At 35.9% G+C, this 16,664-nt stretch overlaps 1 protein-coding gene across 2 annotated transcripts in view; it reads left to right on the top strand.

Moving 5' to 3' along the window:
* Window positions 1-16,664, top strand: part of ADAMTS19 (ADAM metallopeptidase with thrombospondin type 1 motif 19) — a 276,661-nt gene that overhangs the window by 191,555 nt on the left and 68,442 nt on the right. For both annotated transcript variants that reach the window (XM_086410488.1, XM_086410489.1), the window contains 3 exons: window positions 1,536-1,663; window positions 5,481-5,601; window positions 12,571-12,651. In XM_086410488.1, the coding sequence (XP_086266614.1) occupies window positions 1,536-1,663; window positions 5,481-5,601; window positions 12,571-12,651 (330 nt within the window). The remainder of the gene's footprint in view (window positions 1-1,535; window positions 1,664-5,480; window positions 5,602-12,570; window positions 12,652-16,664) is intronic.

Below are 16,664 nucleotides of genomic sequence, written 5' to 3'. Positions count from 1 at the left end.
TCTGATTTCATGCTTAGAATGTGAATGAAATTTTTTTGACTAATTCCTTTTGACATTATTCATATATCTGGTTTGCTACTCTCTTCAATGAAGACTCCAGAAAGAGAATTTTATATATATATATACATACATACCAGTATTAAAGTGTTGCAATTACAGCAGCTGTTTTTAAGTCCAAAGATATGACATAGTAAGCAGTCACTGAATAAACATAACCTACTTTGAGGTGTGAGAGCACATTGAAGTGCTTTATTGCAGCTTATAATGGCATCTTAAAGGAAAATTTCAAAACCATGCACATTAAAGGCCATGTTCCAACTCCCCAAAATTATTCAGAGCAGTATTCAGAAGCCACATGTGAAAACTGTTTGAAATGTTCAATTCTGAAGGCTCATTTAACTGTCTGTCTTCTCTTTGCCAAGTGATACCCTGTTCCATGCCTCTGGCTGTTATTTGGTATTTATAGAATCCCATCAGCATACGTGGAACTTTACTGAAGACATAAGTGAAGATCAGTGTCAGAGACTGTAAACTATTTTCCATTCTATTTATATGAGCTTAATAAACAGTAAAGGGCCTGACTGGTGTCAAGCCAATAGAGTAGTAATGTAGCCTGGAAATTGCTCTGAAGTTTCAGATTTGGATAATCTTACTACTGGTGTTACCAAATACTACAGCTCCTCTGCAGAATATTTAGAAATAGAAACAGCACTTTAAAAAATATTCTGCCAGTCTTTGACTGAGCCTGAAAGTCAAGTTTTTTTACTCTAATCACCCTCCTTTATTGCTTAAGGAAGCTCTGAGGAAGATTGCCAGCCATTCAAGAATTCTTTACCTAGAACAGTAAGTCTCACCCTAGTCATCATACATCCCAACATGCTTTCTGAGTAGACAATAAAGAGGGTTGACTGCTAGCTAGCACTTCAGCAGTTGGACATTCTAGTGCATGTTCTCATGGGATTGTATTGCATTTCTAAACATCCTCACAGTGGAAAATCTTATAAGAATTGTTCATCATAGAAGCTCTTCTTTCTCCCTTTAGTAATTTTTCTCTTAGAAATGCCAAATACGTAGGATTGAAAATTAGTGTATTGGAATTTAGAAATGAGACATCAAGAAAAGCTTCGTGAATAAAATAAATCTTAAATAAGCAGAAATTGGATATGTTCTTATAATTAAAAGGGGTTCATGCCAAAAGATATAAGCAGAAATTGGGAGAGTGCAAAATATTTTTCACAAAGAATACTTGGTCTGTGTGTAGTAGAAGTTTAGTGCCAAAAATAATAAGTGATATACTTAAAAATAATTTGAAGACACAATTCTTAAGAAGGAGGTTAATATTCACTGGATACCTGTTTTTTCCCGGCATCATCTCATTTACTACTCATAATAACCCTCTAGTATTATCTACTCTAGTAGTACATTACTTATTTAACATATTATATTTTTTACTCAAAACTATTTTGAAAAATAAAGCTTGAGATAAAAATACTTATGGATCGACTTTTATTCATTTCTTTTTATCCACTCTGTAGAAAAGCCGTGTTCCTTGTTTTGTTCTCCTGTTGGAAAAGAACAGCCTATTCTCCTATCAGAAAAAGTGTTGGATGGAACTTCTTGTGGATATCAGGGATTAGATGTCTGTGCAAATGGCAGGTGTCAGGTAAGACTTTCCAAAAGGGTGAGTGTCTGCACTGAGGGAGGCTTGGGGGACCTTGGAGCAGCTGCACAGTATGGTGGAAAGCTCTGTACTAAGATTCAAAAGATTTTAATGTAGTCCTGCCTCAACTGTGATCTTCAGCAAGTCTGATCAACTTTGAAGTCCATTCTTTAATCTGTATAGTGAAGGGTTCAGACTGGAAAATCTATAATGTCCATTTCTAGTTGAAAGAATCTGACATATTTATTCAATAATGTATGTATTACAGGCCTGAAAAATTATGACACTTTGGGCATTTTATGTCAAAATATTCCAGACCAAAAACTCAAGCACTCCACTTCTCCATGTCTTGTGTCCAAAACTGAGCCATGTGGCAAAAACCTATAAAATCAGTCTTATTATTCATTACTGTTAAAATATTATCTACATTCTTGTATCAGCTGATTTTTAAATGTATATTCAATTTTTATTGTACTTAAACATGTCATTTGTCTTTTTGTTTTCTTTTTAAAAATAATCTCCATCTGTTATATGCATGTATGTGCTCTTCTTTATCATTAGAAAAGTAGTCATTCTGTTCAAATAAGTAGCATAGTGGAAAGATCAATGGCTAAAGCTCTGAATTTTGCCAGTTACGGGTCTGCCACTATCACAGTTGCCTTCCCCTGGATGATAAATATGCAGGAAATTTAATGTCAAGTGTTTTCATGATCAATATGTATATAGAAGGGAAAGGAGGCAGGACTGAGCACAGGGAGCAATTGGGCTGGCAGTCACAAGACCTTAGCTAGCTTCATTTGCTAGCTTCATGTAGTTGGGATGGCTCTTCAAAGTTGTCTCCATCCGGGGAGAGAAAACCAGACCTTTTTAACCCTTATTGTCTACTAGTGTTTGGATATAAACTGTCCCAGGGGATGAGGGGGCTATGATCTTGGGAAAGGCAGTTTTCTTTAGGCTAGGCATTTCCTTAAAAGGGATGAAGGTTAAGAGCCATAAACTGATACATTTCCCAGGCGTGGGAGGAGAATGTGCATCCTTTAGTAATGAGAGAGGTATCTGAGTAGGACAACACTCAGAATCCATGGCAGCCACTAGGAAACTATATTCTTGGGAAAATCACTTAAAATATGTGTGCATCCATTAACTAATCTGTAAAATGAAATAGGCCAGTGATCATTGACTTTTTTGTGTAATATACTCCTTTGAGAATTTGATAAAAGTTTTGGTTTCTTCCTCTAAAAATGCATGCCTGACCACACAAGCGCACACATACACCAAAATTTGAAAACAATTACAAACTCTGGATTGATCAGTCCGTGGTCCAGTAGAAGTATATAGACTTCTGGGTAAAAACTTGGAAACAATCTGAAACTTAAATGGTTTACCAGCTCTTAGATTCTTTATTTTGCCAGCATGCTATAATATTTAAAGCATAGAATCATGCAATATAATTGGATATAAGAAACAGCCTTATAATTACATATTAATTTCCTTAGTAGCCTGGAATATATTTTTCATTTGTTTAAAAATCATTGCAATTATTTACCTATAAACACTTGGTTTTCAGAGCTCTAAGTTGTGCAGTTAAAACTTTCATCTTTATTTCATCATTTTATGTAAATGTCAGATTAGTATGACTTAAATGAGTTTATTTTTCAAAGAAAATTATTTTCCCAACTATATGCCAAATACAATAGCTTACATTGCTATGCTTTTCACTTAACAGTATTGTGTAAGCCAGACCTTTTATAGAGTCCCTAACTATTAAAATAACAGCAACAACAACACAAAATTCTGTGTAAGTGTTATGTGAGTCTGATGATTGTACTTAAAGTTCTGTGAAGTGGACTGTGACTTCTGATAGCTTTGGAATACTTCACCATTCTGGCTTTTTAACTAAAATGCCTCATTCAGTCTTTTAATATAATTAAAAACATGCTTCCTTTTTTTCTTTCTGACAGCTCTGTATACTGAGTTTGGCTGGAGTGTTTTGTTTTATCCTAAAATATACATTGACGTTGAAAGTAAATTTCTAAACTTGATGAGTAGACGAAGGAGAGCAATTGAAAAATAGACAGCTTTCTCCTGGTGACCCAGTTGGCCTCCCTGCCCTTTATATCCTGGAAGAGCATAGAGAAGGCTGTCTTCTACATTATTGTGCTATTCCCCTGTCTTCAGCTACCAGTGGTACCTCAGGCACCTACCACCAGTTAACCAGTGTTGTCTTTTCCAAGACATTCATCCTCAATTTTTGGAGTTATGTGGGCATATTTTGAAAAGTGTGGCTACTTGTAACTACTGATTACAAAATGTGAATTTTTTCATCCTTATTTTAAATCTACATGGTTATTGAGCCATGACATGATGTCTATCCCTGCCTTTAATTTTAGGTTTTAGAAACATATACTGTCCCAGTTACAAGGGTTACAAAGCTAGCAGACAACTAGGTACTCGTTTATTCAATCATTGAACTACTATTTATTGAGTTTATTGTATTTACCAAGAAAGAAGCTAGATGCTATGGGTAGAATAATAAAGGCGTTTCTATCATTTCAAAACCACTGTAATCTCTCAATTTGCTCCTCATTTGTACATGAAGGAGAGATTTTTATCCCCAGGAGTCGCTGGTCTTTTCATGGCTCTTGCTTAGTGAACTCTTCCCACGGCTTTGTTGTATTTTGAGAATTTCCTGTGGTGGCCACCTCTTTCATCCAGAATCATTCTATTTCTTCCCAGATAAGCTTTGATTCGCTGATCAGAGTTCTCCACTACTGCATCGCTTTGTCTACTTCTTGACACTGATATACCCGCCTTGACAAAAAGAAAGGATACCTTTTTTATGCAGGTTTAATGTGATTTTTGGTTTCTCGGGATATTCATCCTGCAGCTGTGTTTTCTAATCTGCTTCTTCCCCCACCGAACACCAACCACAGAAAAAGACCCTAGTTTTGTTTCTATTTTATCTGATATTTTCAAATTTTATTTAAGTAATTTTAACTTGTTATAAATGGATGTATCGTCAGTCAGTTTTGTAGCTTCTTCTTGATCAGAGCTAATGGTATAATTCTACCATTTATTTCAGCTACCACCAACATACTAACTTCTACCCTTTGAGTAAATATCATCTTTTCTGAATATCAGTGAGAGACCCATATTATTCACTAGAAAAGAGTCTACATTTTAATCTAAGAAGATGCATAGTTAACATAGTTAACATTAGCATAGTTCTTCTGGGAACATATAAAATTAATTATCCCACTGTTAATATTTTCTTATAGCAACCATCGGTTATAAGCAGTTCTTGGTCACTTGTGTTAAGATTCCAAAGAAGGCAGGGAACAGAAATTTGTTCATGAACTGTGATGAGTACAAACATTTATGTTTGGTTTGCACAAGTTAATATTTAATATTCAGCATTTATTCAGCAGCCTCTTTAGGAGTAAAGCCAACCATACGGTAAAACCCATCTGTTCTATGCTGAGTAGAATGAATTTGATCAATCATGTTACATTTAGTAGAAATGTGATTTCTTTTGGGGTTTATGTAAATTGCATTTGTCTCAATAAGAGTTTTCCAAATTACTTTCAGATGTCATTTAAGTTTTAATATAGGAAAATATAGTTTGATCACTGCCCTACTATTTGGTCACTTTACAAATGATATTATTTGATATAAGCTTGCTATGTTAGTTTGCACCAGCGAATGTGGAGTTTTACTAGTTTGTCAAATAGATGTGTCAAGTTTGTAGACTAGGCTTGTCCTGAAGTAGTCGTTAGAAAAGAAGCTCACTTTATGATGTACTGTCATTCTCTTGTTGCAGAAAGTTGGCTGTGATGGTTTATTAGGGTCTCTTGCAAGGGAAGATCATTGTGGTGTGTGCAATGGCAATGGAAAATCATGCAAAATCATTAAAGGAGATTTTAATCACACCAGAGGAGCAGGTGATTATTTTTTTTTTCAAAATTACTAATCCAAACAGTCTTTGGGGATAGAAATTACATTGAACTTGACTTAGAAATCACATTTCTGATTGTTGAAGACTTTTGTAATGGGTACTGAATGATTTTTCATGATGACATATAAAACATATGATATGAGCCAAAATGCTAACAAGCCCATTTCCCAATACTGAGAATATGAAATCATCTGTTGTGTATTTAATAAATTGGAGCAGCAAGGGAATAATCTAATTTGCATTGGCTAATATTATCAGATTTCTACAGGCCTTATCCTCCAATGCACAGTATTGATGTCTAACAGAGAATAATAATTTTTAACAGCCTGAAGCAACTATTGAGAGTATTAGTCTTCAGGTTTTCAGCTTCCATTTTTTTTTATTATTTTCTTAATGTGTTTACTAAGTTCCAAAGAAATACATTTTTGAAAGCAGAGTCTGTAGCAGTGTAGCATGTTGGAAACTATAACAGAAAATCAGAAGGTGTGGGCTGATAGTCCAGATATATTAAGAGCAGGAACACATCCTCTCTCATTTTCTTTCCTCATCTATAAACACTCATAGGGGATATGAGGATGAACAGACAGTGAATGATCTATGTAGTGTGAATTTTAAAGTGATCCACAACAAAAAGTGATATTATCTGTACTGAAATATAATGACTCACAAGTAAACTTTATATACAGAAAATGCTTTAAACTCAAGCCTTCAAGTTTACTGGGAGGAAGCAAATATTTTATGTTTACATTGGTGTCTTACCTGGACATCTGTTTATTGAACTATCTTAGTATTTATGATTGATTTTCATTGTCATTTATATGCTTACACTACATATATCAACTTTTTTTCCTGTTTTAAATTTCTTATTCAGAAACTGAAAGATGTGCCCCCAAAATATATATTTTAATATGAAGAATAAGCCATTTATATTTGAATAATCATGAAAAGTGAGTTCATGCTAGGTTTTAAAAAAAAGCCCCTAAGAGAAAATTAGACACAGCCCTCAAATATATAACCTTTCTCTTGGCCCCAGCAGAATAAAAGATAAGTGAGCTCGAAGAACTTGAAGCCTACAAATAACTAAGGCCCAGGGTAAATTGCAGATCAAAATCTCAGTCTCCGAAGTTGTGAAAAAAGGTGACAGATTCTGAAAGTCAAAATCTGTCAGAACTCATTGAGAAAAGGTAGGCAAAGCTGTAAAAGGTTCCCTGGCTTCCAGCTAAGAAGTACAGTCGTAATAAGCTTTTCAGCCTGATCGTGATGGGAGATGTTTTTATCATGCAAAAGTTAAAGTGATGTCTGAAGAGATTTAAAGATACTAGAACTTTTGAAGCCTATTCCTGCATAATTGTTTACCTGCACAGAGACAGTTCACCGAGGAATACTGATGCACATTCAGCACTGGTAGCTTTTGTTTAGTAATAATAACACTTAATTTTTCAACTAAACTTAGATAATAGAAATTGCAGTTAAAAACCAGTAATGTTGTTCCTTCTGACTACAGTTAGATGAATACATTCCTCCCCACCTCCCCAATTTCTACTTTAAATCTCCTTTGTTTTTATTGCACTTTTAATTTCTACTTATGTTTTATTAGTTTCTAAATTATATTAACAGCCTCTGATATTTGGAAGATGTCTAAAGTGCCTACAATACTGGGAATATCAGAGACTAATACTGTTATTTCCTTACAACAATCTGTTGTGCTTGTAGTTCTCTGCTAGTTTAACACCGTTCATGGAAGAAACTAAAATTCTAAACTTGAACCATAAGACTTTGTGTGGTGTTGTTCCTACTTGTCTTTCTGGTATCAACTCTGCCGAGGTCACTTTCCTACTCTAAGCTGCAACCAATAGATTTGCTAGAGGTGCTCAAGCTGACCATGCTCTCTCTAGCACCTTGCATTTAAAAATATTGTTCTGTTAGCTTCGCCTGGTTTTGTTTTTCAGTCGCTAAGTCGTGTCTGACTCTTTGCGACCTCATGAACTGCAGCATGCCAGGCTTCCTTGTCCTTCACTATGTTCCTGAGTTCGCTCAAACTCATGTCTATTGAGTCAGTGACGCCACCCAACCATCTCATCCTCTGTCACTCCCTTTTCCTCTAGCTCTCAATCTTTCCCAGCATCAGAGTCTTTTCCAATAAATGAGTCCGCTTTTCACATCAGGGAGGCCAAAGTATTGGCACTTCAGCATCAGTCTTCCCAATGAATGAATTATCAGGGTTGATTTCCTTTAGGATTGACTGGTATGATCTCCTTGCTTTCCAAGGAACTCTCAAGAGTCTTTTCCAGCACTACAATTCAAAAGCATCACTTCTTTGGTGCTCAGCCTTCTTTATGGTACTCTCACATCTGTACGTGAATACTGGAAAAACCATAGCTTTGACTGTACAGACCTTTGTTGGCAAAGTGATATCTCTGCTTTTTAATAAGCTATTTAGTTTTGTCATAGCTTTTCTTCCAAGGACCAAGCATCGTTTAGCATTCAGGTCTCAGTACAGATGTCACTTCTTCAATGAAGTGTTCCATGAACAGCCTCCACATCCTATCTCTCTGTATGGATACCCTACTGGTATCCACAGAGTTGAGTTGTAAGGTAATTTTGTTTTACACTCTTTGATCTTTGCTTTCCTACTATAAAGATCAGTGAGGAAAAATATCATGGCTATTTTTTGTTCAATACCCTAGTCCTAATGACCAACATAGTGTGTGATTCATTAACATTTATTAGTGTAATGAATAATGAAACATTACATCATTAAGAACTTTAAAAAACAAAAATCTGTTTGAATCTTTAATTATGCTGTGGGCTTCATCTACTTGTGACTTTAGGAATGCTGTATTCATTTCTCTTGAGACAATTTTATCCTTATAGTTTATGGACTCCCTAGAATTTCTTGAAGGAACTGCAGCCCTATTTTGGTCCAGTTGGCCCTACACACTGTATATATTGTATGAGTAACACATGCGCAGACACATGTGGGTGTTTTCAGTCCCTGTGCTCTATTTAGAGTTTGCTAAATCATTTTTGTTCAAACTAGAAAATCAACTTAAGGGAATTTTTGTTCCTTAGCACATATATCACGTATTTCATTTTAATTTGCCTGGACAGGGGTTGATTTGTTAAGGGATTTTTAAAGGTAAATTGTATATTTGGCCACTTGTGGAACTATATAGTTATCAATATACATTTAGAAGAGGGTGGGCATAGAATCTGTTATTCTTAGTACGAGAGATGACGACACTAATCCAGAACAAGAAATGCATGCTCTTAGACTTTTTATTTGTATGTTTGCCACAGCAATAAGAGAGTCATAGTGTCATGTATTCTACTCTGTGAAATAGTAGTAGTGGGCTCTAGCTGTAATCAGACAGATCTGAGTTCGAAGCTTGCATCGGCTAATTAGTGACACAGCAGTCTTGAAAAAGGCAAGTTTTTCTTTTTCTCTACCTTTATTTTCCAATCTATTAAATATCTACCTTGGATGATATCATTATGGCTGAATGAAATAATTTATATCAACTATCTACAGTTGTGACTAGCACATAGCAATTGTTCAAAATATAGCATTTATCATTGTTACTACCATGGAGATAATGATTACCTTGGGCATTTTAAGATGGCCAATTAAGAATGGGATCTCTGGTTGTAAAAGAGGATGTTCCTATGTATATATGATGCAAACTGTCCAATGTGAGGATCAAGTTTATGACCTTGACATCATAGTCTTTATTTCAGCTTCTGAGCTCAATTATAGCCACTCATATGTCCACATCTTTTAAAAATATGCAGTCTCAATTGTGAGACTTATTTACTCAAAAATATCAAGACCCCAGACTTTAGCTATCCTTTATCAAATGTCTTTGCTTAATATTTTCCTTCCTTTCTTTCTTCTTTAAACGCAATCTAACTCACCTCTCCTCCAAGCTGTTTCTATTGAATAACAGAGAATTGCCCTGGATATAACTGTTGTCCTAAAATACAACATATCTCTGGGTTTACTGCTAAACTCAAACAGGAATTTACAGTTACTGCCTCTACTTTTCTGTATCTACTCTTCATTTTTAACAATCCTGAAATTTATCTTCTTCAAACACCTAATTTGCTCAGAGATGAATGGTTACCTCTTGTTTGTGACATCCGGTGGACTCCCCTTAGTCACCTTTCTCTTTGATGTCTGTGCAGATTTTTGTACCAGTACTCTTCTTAAAATGTTCTAATCTATAAGATCCCACTATACCAAAATAGCCAGATTTCTACTTTCTTGGGATTATTCCTTCCTGTATTCTTTCTTTTCTTTTTTTTTTTTTTCAATCTTTCTATTAAAAACCCATAACTGTCACCAAGGTTAAGTCTTTGACTTCCATCTCTCAGTTTTCTCCATTTACTCCTGTGGCTTCAATTACTGCCTCACAGAGGTGAGGGAAGCCTGACCTTACCCTGGAGTTCCAGATTCCCAGAGTTCTTACTGGATATTTTTTATTAGTGTATTATACTGGTTTGCTGAGTACAAACTGCAAAACTTATCAGATTATTACCCAAACTTGACTTTCATGTTTTTATAAATGATGACTGCATTCTCACATAAGTAATAATAAAAGATTGTGTCATGTCCTCACTTTCTGTTGGTTCTCAAACTCAGAGTTTTTTTTCCCTTTACAATGCCTTCTAGATTTTCCTCCTTAGCCTCTAGCACTCCTGGATTTTTACATTGGCCTCCTGATACTGCTTTCCACAGCTGTATCACTGAGGCTCTTCCAAACTATCAGATAAAACCTCTCCAAACCAGTATCTGATTACATCCCTTGCTGTAGAATGTTCAGTAGCTTCAAGTGGTAAATTCAGCGTCCTGGGCATGCATTTAAATTCTCTTAATATAGCCATCTTCTTACATCTTCTCATTCTGTCAGTTATTTTGTGTGGTACAAAAAATACCACTTACCATGTTACTTTTCTCTATATATGGTGAACTCACTCTTTTTTATATACAGTTAACTCTCAAATAATGGCATGGGTCCACTTATATATGGATTTTTTTTTATAGTAAATACTACAGTACACACAATCTGCAGTTTTTAAGTCTTCAGATGTAGAACCATAGATAAAAAGGAACCACGTATACAGAGGGTCCACTACTTATTATACTCAGATTTTTTACTACAGGGCAGATCAGCACTCTTAACTCACGCATTGTTTTGTTTAAGGGTCACTTGTATATCCAAATCCTATCCATTCTTCAAAGACAGTTAATCTTTTTGCTTCTTTATGAAGCTTTCCTTGACTATATGAAATGTTCTCTTTTCTGAAACATTGTGATTCCTACTGGTGCCAGTGTTACTTGAACATCAGTAATGTATGCTGCTAAGTCACTTCAGTCGTGTCCGACTCTGTGTGACCCCATAGATGGCAGCCCACAAGGCTTCCCCGTCCCTGGGATTCTCCAGGCAAGAACACTGGAGTGGGTTGCCATTTCCTTCTCCAATGCATGAAAGTGAAAAGTGAAAGTGAAGTCGCTTAGTCGTGTCCGACTCCAGCGACCCCATGGACTGCAGCCCACCAGGCTCCTCCGTCTATGGGATGCTCCAGGCAAAAGTACTGCAGTGGGGTGCCAAACCACTTAAAGTTGGGGGTGGGGGGGGGCGGAAATCCCACTTCTGAGTTAAAATAGCAGCAAAACTTCTGACTGGTGATGTCATCAGATAAGGGGGATGGTTTAAACAACTTTAATTTACATTCTTCATTGGAAAATTAGCCATTTTATTTTGAATATGATCTTCTAAGCTTAATTTTGGAAGCTTTATTTAACTTATTTTTATGTAAGATATTTGTCTCTTTCCAATTCGATTCTAAACTCACTGAGTACAGAAATCATGTTACCTCATTTCTGTATGCAAATAGGAAGTAAGTGTTCGTTTCTATTTTCATTGCTGCATACTGCGTTCATGTAACAAAATGGAAGTACTTGTATGATTTAGTGTTACTGAAAATTTATTCTCTATTGGAAATGCTGATTTGAAAAGCACACACCTCTAGTCCCAGGCACTGCCACCAGGTGGGGTGTCTGCTACCTTTTGATAAACAGCAAATAATTGTCAACAGTTTCAGGAATTTGAATAATTAATCAATAGGAGACAACTCTAGGATTAGCTATTATACCTTTTTATCAATAGCTTTGAAAATTAGATTTTTATTAGAACTATGTGTGGCTATACAGAAATACTGAGAAAATGAAGTCTTGATTTTGACTTTTTGTGTGTACTTTTTCTTCTATCCAACTTTATCTTACCCTCTTGTTTCACTTCAGGCATTACATTCCTAACCACTGCTAAACTGTATTTCCTAAAATATACCTAATTGTATCTTGCTCCTAGCCATCTGATCCCTTTCAGGGTGACATCAGATTGTCTGATGTGGCCTTACTTATTATTTTATTAATTATCTTATTATCTTACTTGTCTCCAGCTCAAGTTTCAAAACCCTTTGTTCATCTCCCAGGGAAGGCTTGGTCTTTCTTGTCCAATACTCAACTATTTCAGGAACACACATCCACCATCTGTATGCTCTCCAGCTATGTTTCCTCCTGCCTACACTTTCTGATTTACAGGAGTTCCATGAGCAGAACTTAAGATAATTTGCTCTGTTCCAGGATTCACTGTGTTTCTAACCAAGCTACCCATTGTGCTTTTTCTCACCTTATAATTCATAAGCTGTTGGGAAGCTTTTTAACATAGAATACAGTCACCCATTTGCTCATGATAGTTTTGTATTCTCAGTGTTGCTCCAAAAAACTTCTCAACTTGAATTTATGACAGCTTTTATAGATATTTTTTTTCTTTATATAGGTATTGAAATAACACATCAAAAGCCAAAACCAAAAGAAAATAGGGAAAGTCAGTGAAGAAAAAAGAATTAGAAGAAACTCAAGATGTATTTCATGTTTTATTGACTTTTACAGGTTATGTAGAAGTGCTGGTGATACCTGCTGGAGCAAGAAGAATCAAAGTTGTGGAAGAAAAGCCAGCACACAGCTATTTAGGTAACCTGTGTTAAAGACACAGAGCCCATCCAAGTTCAAGCTTAGCTGTCTTGCCCTGAGAGTTCTGTAATGACCAGAACGTCAGTGTGTTTCTAGTTACATATATGAATTTCCCAGGAAGCACCTCTTGTCAAGTAGGAATTTTTTTCCTTCCCTCCCAGAGACTTCCCTGGAGCAAAAGCAACGTGGTTGACTATGTTTTTTTTGGCAGCAGAGGCAGGGGGGAGTTATTAATTACTTCTTCATGTTAATCCACATTAAGGAACAAATACTCATTGGAGGATTTGGATATGTTTTGTTTCATATCCACAAATATATTTCACATGTGCATACACATAAATATACACATATCCATGTTTGTTGCATGTGCAAATGTATACATAGATGTGTGTGTATGTGTGTGTGTGTGTATTTGCTGATTGCTCTATAATTTGGAAATCTTGTGGGATTCTTAAAAAAAAACTTCTATGTACTAAGAGGACTTGCTCTTTTAATGGAAGACAGTGAGTCCCTTGGAATGCAAGGAGATCCAACCAGTCCATCCTAAAGGAGATCAATCCTGGGTGTTCTTTGGAAGGACTGATGTTGAAGCTGAAACTCCAATATTTTGGCCACCTGATGCGAAGAGTTGACTCATTGGAAAAGACCCTGATGCTGGGAAGGATTAGAGGCAGGAGGAGAAGGGGATGACAGAGGATGAGATGGCTGGATGGCATCACCGACTCGATGGACATGAGTTTGGGTGGACTCCGGGAATTGGTGGTAGACAGGGAGGCCTGGCGTGCTACAGTCCATGCGGTCACAAAGAGTCGGACACGACTGAGCGACTGAACTAACTGTGCTCTCTTTTGCCTCACTTCAGGTGTATGCATCTATGAAGAAAGTTTTTTGTTTTTAATTGTGAAATAGAAAAGTTGGCTTATGATATTTTGATAGTTTCAGGTGTACTGCATAGTGCTGACATATGCATACATTATGAAATGGTCACCACGATAAGTCTAGTAACCATCTGTCCCCAAAGTTATTACAATGTTATTGATCACGTTCCTTATACTATATATTATAAGACCTACATTGCTTATTTCATCACTGGAGCTTTTTATCTCTTAATACCTTTCATCTATTTCATGTACCCACTACCCCCTCCCTCTGGCAGTCACCCCTTTGTTCTCCGTATCTAAGAGTTTCTTTGTATTTTGTTTGCTTGTTTTCATTTTTAAAATTCCGCATGTATGTGAGATCGTACAGTATTTGTCTTTCTTTGTCTGACTTATTTCATTTACCATAGTATCCTCTAGGTCTAAATATTTGTTGCAAATGGCAAGATTTATTTTTCTTTTGGATGATTAATAGTCCATTGTGTATATAAACCACACTGAAATACTTTCCCACACCATATTCAGAAATAAACTCAAAATGGATTAAAGTTTTAAATTTAAGACCTGAAACCATAAAATTCCAAGAAGAAAACATAGATAGTAGTTCTTTGACAGCAGTCTTAACAATATATTTTTTGTTTGTTTTTGATTTGTCTACCTAGGCAAGGCAAACAAAAGCAAAAATAACCAAATGGGACTATGTCAAACTAAAACCTGTTAACAAATGACAGGTTCTATCTTCTTTATCTATTCATCTATCATTGGACACAGACGAATGAACACTTCTATATCTTGACCATTGTAAATAATGCCACACTGACCATCAGGGTGCTTATCTCTTTTGGAATTAATACTGTTATTTTCTTTGAGTTAATACCTAGGAGCAAAATTGCTGGATCATATGGAAGTTCTGTGTTTAACTTTCTAAGGAATCTCCCTACTGCCTTCCATAGTGACCACACCAATTACACTCCCACCAACAGTATAAGAGGATTTTCTTTTTTCCACATCCTGCCAACACTTGTTTTTGTCTTTTTGATGATAACCATTCTGACAGATGTGAGGTGATATCTCACCATGGTTTTGATTTTCCTTCTCCTGATGATTAGTAATTCTGAACATCTTTTTATGTACCTGTTGAGCATCAGAATGTCTTTGAAAAATATTTCTCTTCAGAGCCTCTGCCCACTTTTTAACTGGATTGTTTAGGGATTTTTGATGTTGATTGTATGAGTACTTTGTACATTTTGGATATTAACTTCTTACAGGATATATTGTTTGCAAATATCTTCTCCCATTCAGTAAGCTGCCTTTTCCTTTGTTGGCACATTTTTAGTTTGACATATCCCCATTTGGTTATTTTTGCTTTTGTTTGCCTTGCCTGAGTAGACAAATCCCCCCCACCCCTCAAAAAAAAATATTGCTAAAACTGCTGTCAAAGAGCATACTACCTATGCTTTCTTCTAGGAATTTTGTGGCTTCAGGTCTTAAATTTAATACTTGGATCCATTTTGAGTTTATTTCTGTATACGATGTGGGAAAGTAGTTCAGTTTGGTTCTTTCGCATTGGTTGTCCAGTTTTCCCAACACCATTTGTAGAAGAGCTGTCCTTCCTCAATGTATATTCTTGTCTCCTTTGTCATAGGTTAATTAACCATAAAAACATTAATTTATTTTTGGTCTTTCTGTTCTGTTCTCAGAGAAGGCAATGGCACCCCACTCCAGTACTCTTGCCTGGAAAATCCCATGGATGGAGGAGCCTGGAAGGCTGTAGTCCATGGGGTTGCCGAGGGTCGGACACGACTGAGCGACTTCACTTTAACTTTTCACTTTCATGCATTGGAGAAGGAAATGGCAACCCACTCCAGTGTTCTTGCCTGGAGAATCCCAGGGACGGGGGAGCCTGGTGGGCTGCCGTCTATGGGGTCACACAGAGTCGGACACAACTGAAGTGACTTAGCAGCAGCAACAGTTCTGTTCTACTGATCAATGTCTGTCTTTCTCCATGTTTGGTACCAGACTCTTTTAATTACTGCTGCTTTGTAGTATCATTTAAAATGAGGGTATGTGTGTTACCTACAGCTTTATTCCTCTCTTTCAAGATTGCTTTGGCTATTCAGGGTTTTTTTGTTTCCAAATAAATTTTAGAATTATTTGTCCAAATTCTCTGGAAAGTGCAAGCAGTATTTTGATAAGTCTTGCAGTAAATTTGTAGATTTGCCTTACGTGGTATGGTCATTTTAACAATAAAAATTCTTCCAGCTTATGAGTTCAGTCTATCTTTCCATCTCCTTTTGTTGTCTTCAGTTTCTTTCATTAATGCCATATAGTCTTCCAATACAAGTCTTGTACCTTCTTAGTTAGATTTACTCTTAAATATTTTATTCTTTTTGATGTAATTATAAATGGGATTGTTCTCTTATTTTCCTTTTCTGATGATTCATTACTGGTATTTAGAAGTGCAACCGATCTCTGTATATTGGTTTTGTATCCTGCTACTTTTCTGAATTCATGTATTAGTTCTAATAGTATTTTGGTGGCATCTTTAGGATTTTTTGCATATAGGATCATGTCATATGCAAAGACTGATAGTTTCACTTCTTTCTTCCAGTTTGGATTGTTTTTCTTGTCTGACTATGGTGGCTAGAACTTCCCATACTATGTTGAATGAACATGGTGAGAGTACGTATCTTTATCCTGTTCCTGATTTTAGAGGAAATGCTTTCACCTTTTGACCATTGAGTAAGATGTTGCCTGTGCTTTTGTCATATCTGGCCTTATTAAATATCGAGGTATATGTCTTCTCTTTCCACATCGTTAAAAGCTTTTATATTCTAAATAATTGTTGATTTTGTCAAAATCTTTTTCTGCATCTTTTGAGATGACCTTTTTTTTTTTAATTGTTCACTTTATTTACCTGGTGTATCAGGTAAATATTGATTTGTGAATATTGCACTACCCTTTCACCTTTGAGATGGACCTAACTTAATCATGATGTAGTGATCCTTTCAATGTATTGTTGAATTTTATTTTCTAGTCTTTTTTTTTTTGAAGATTTTTGGATCTATGTTCATCAGGAATATTGACCTGTAATTTTCTTTTCCTGTATTGTCTTTGTCTGATTTTGGTATCAGG

This window comes from Bos grunniens, chromosome 7 (genome assembly GCF_055505025.1).
Source record: "Bos grunniens cultivar Pamir isolate PY7600 chromosome 7, Bosgru_T2T1.0, whole genome shotgun sequence".
Taxonomy (NCBI): Eukaryota; Metazoa; Chordata; class Mammalia; order Artiodactyla; family Bovidae; genus Bos; species Bos grunniens.
This window is presented reverse-complemented; position numbering and strand designations above follow the sequence as displayed.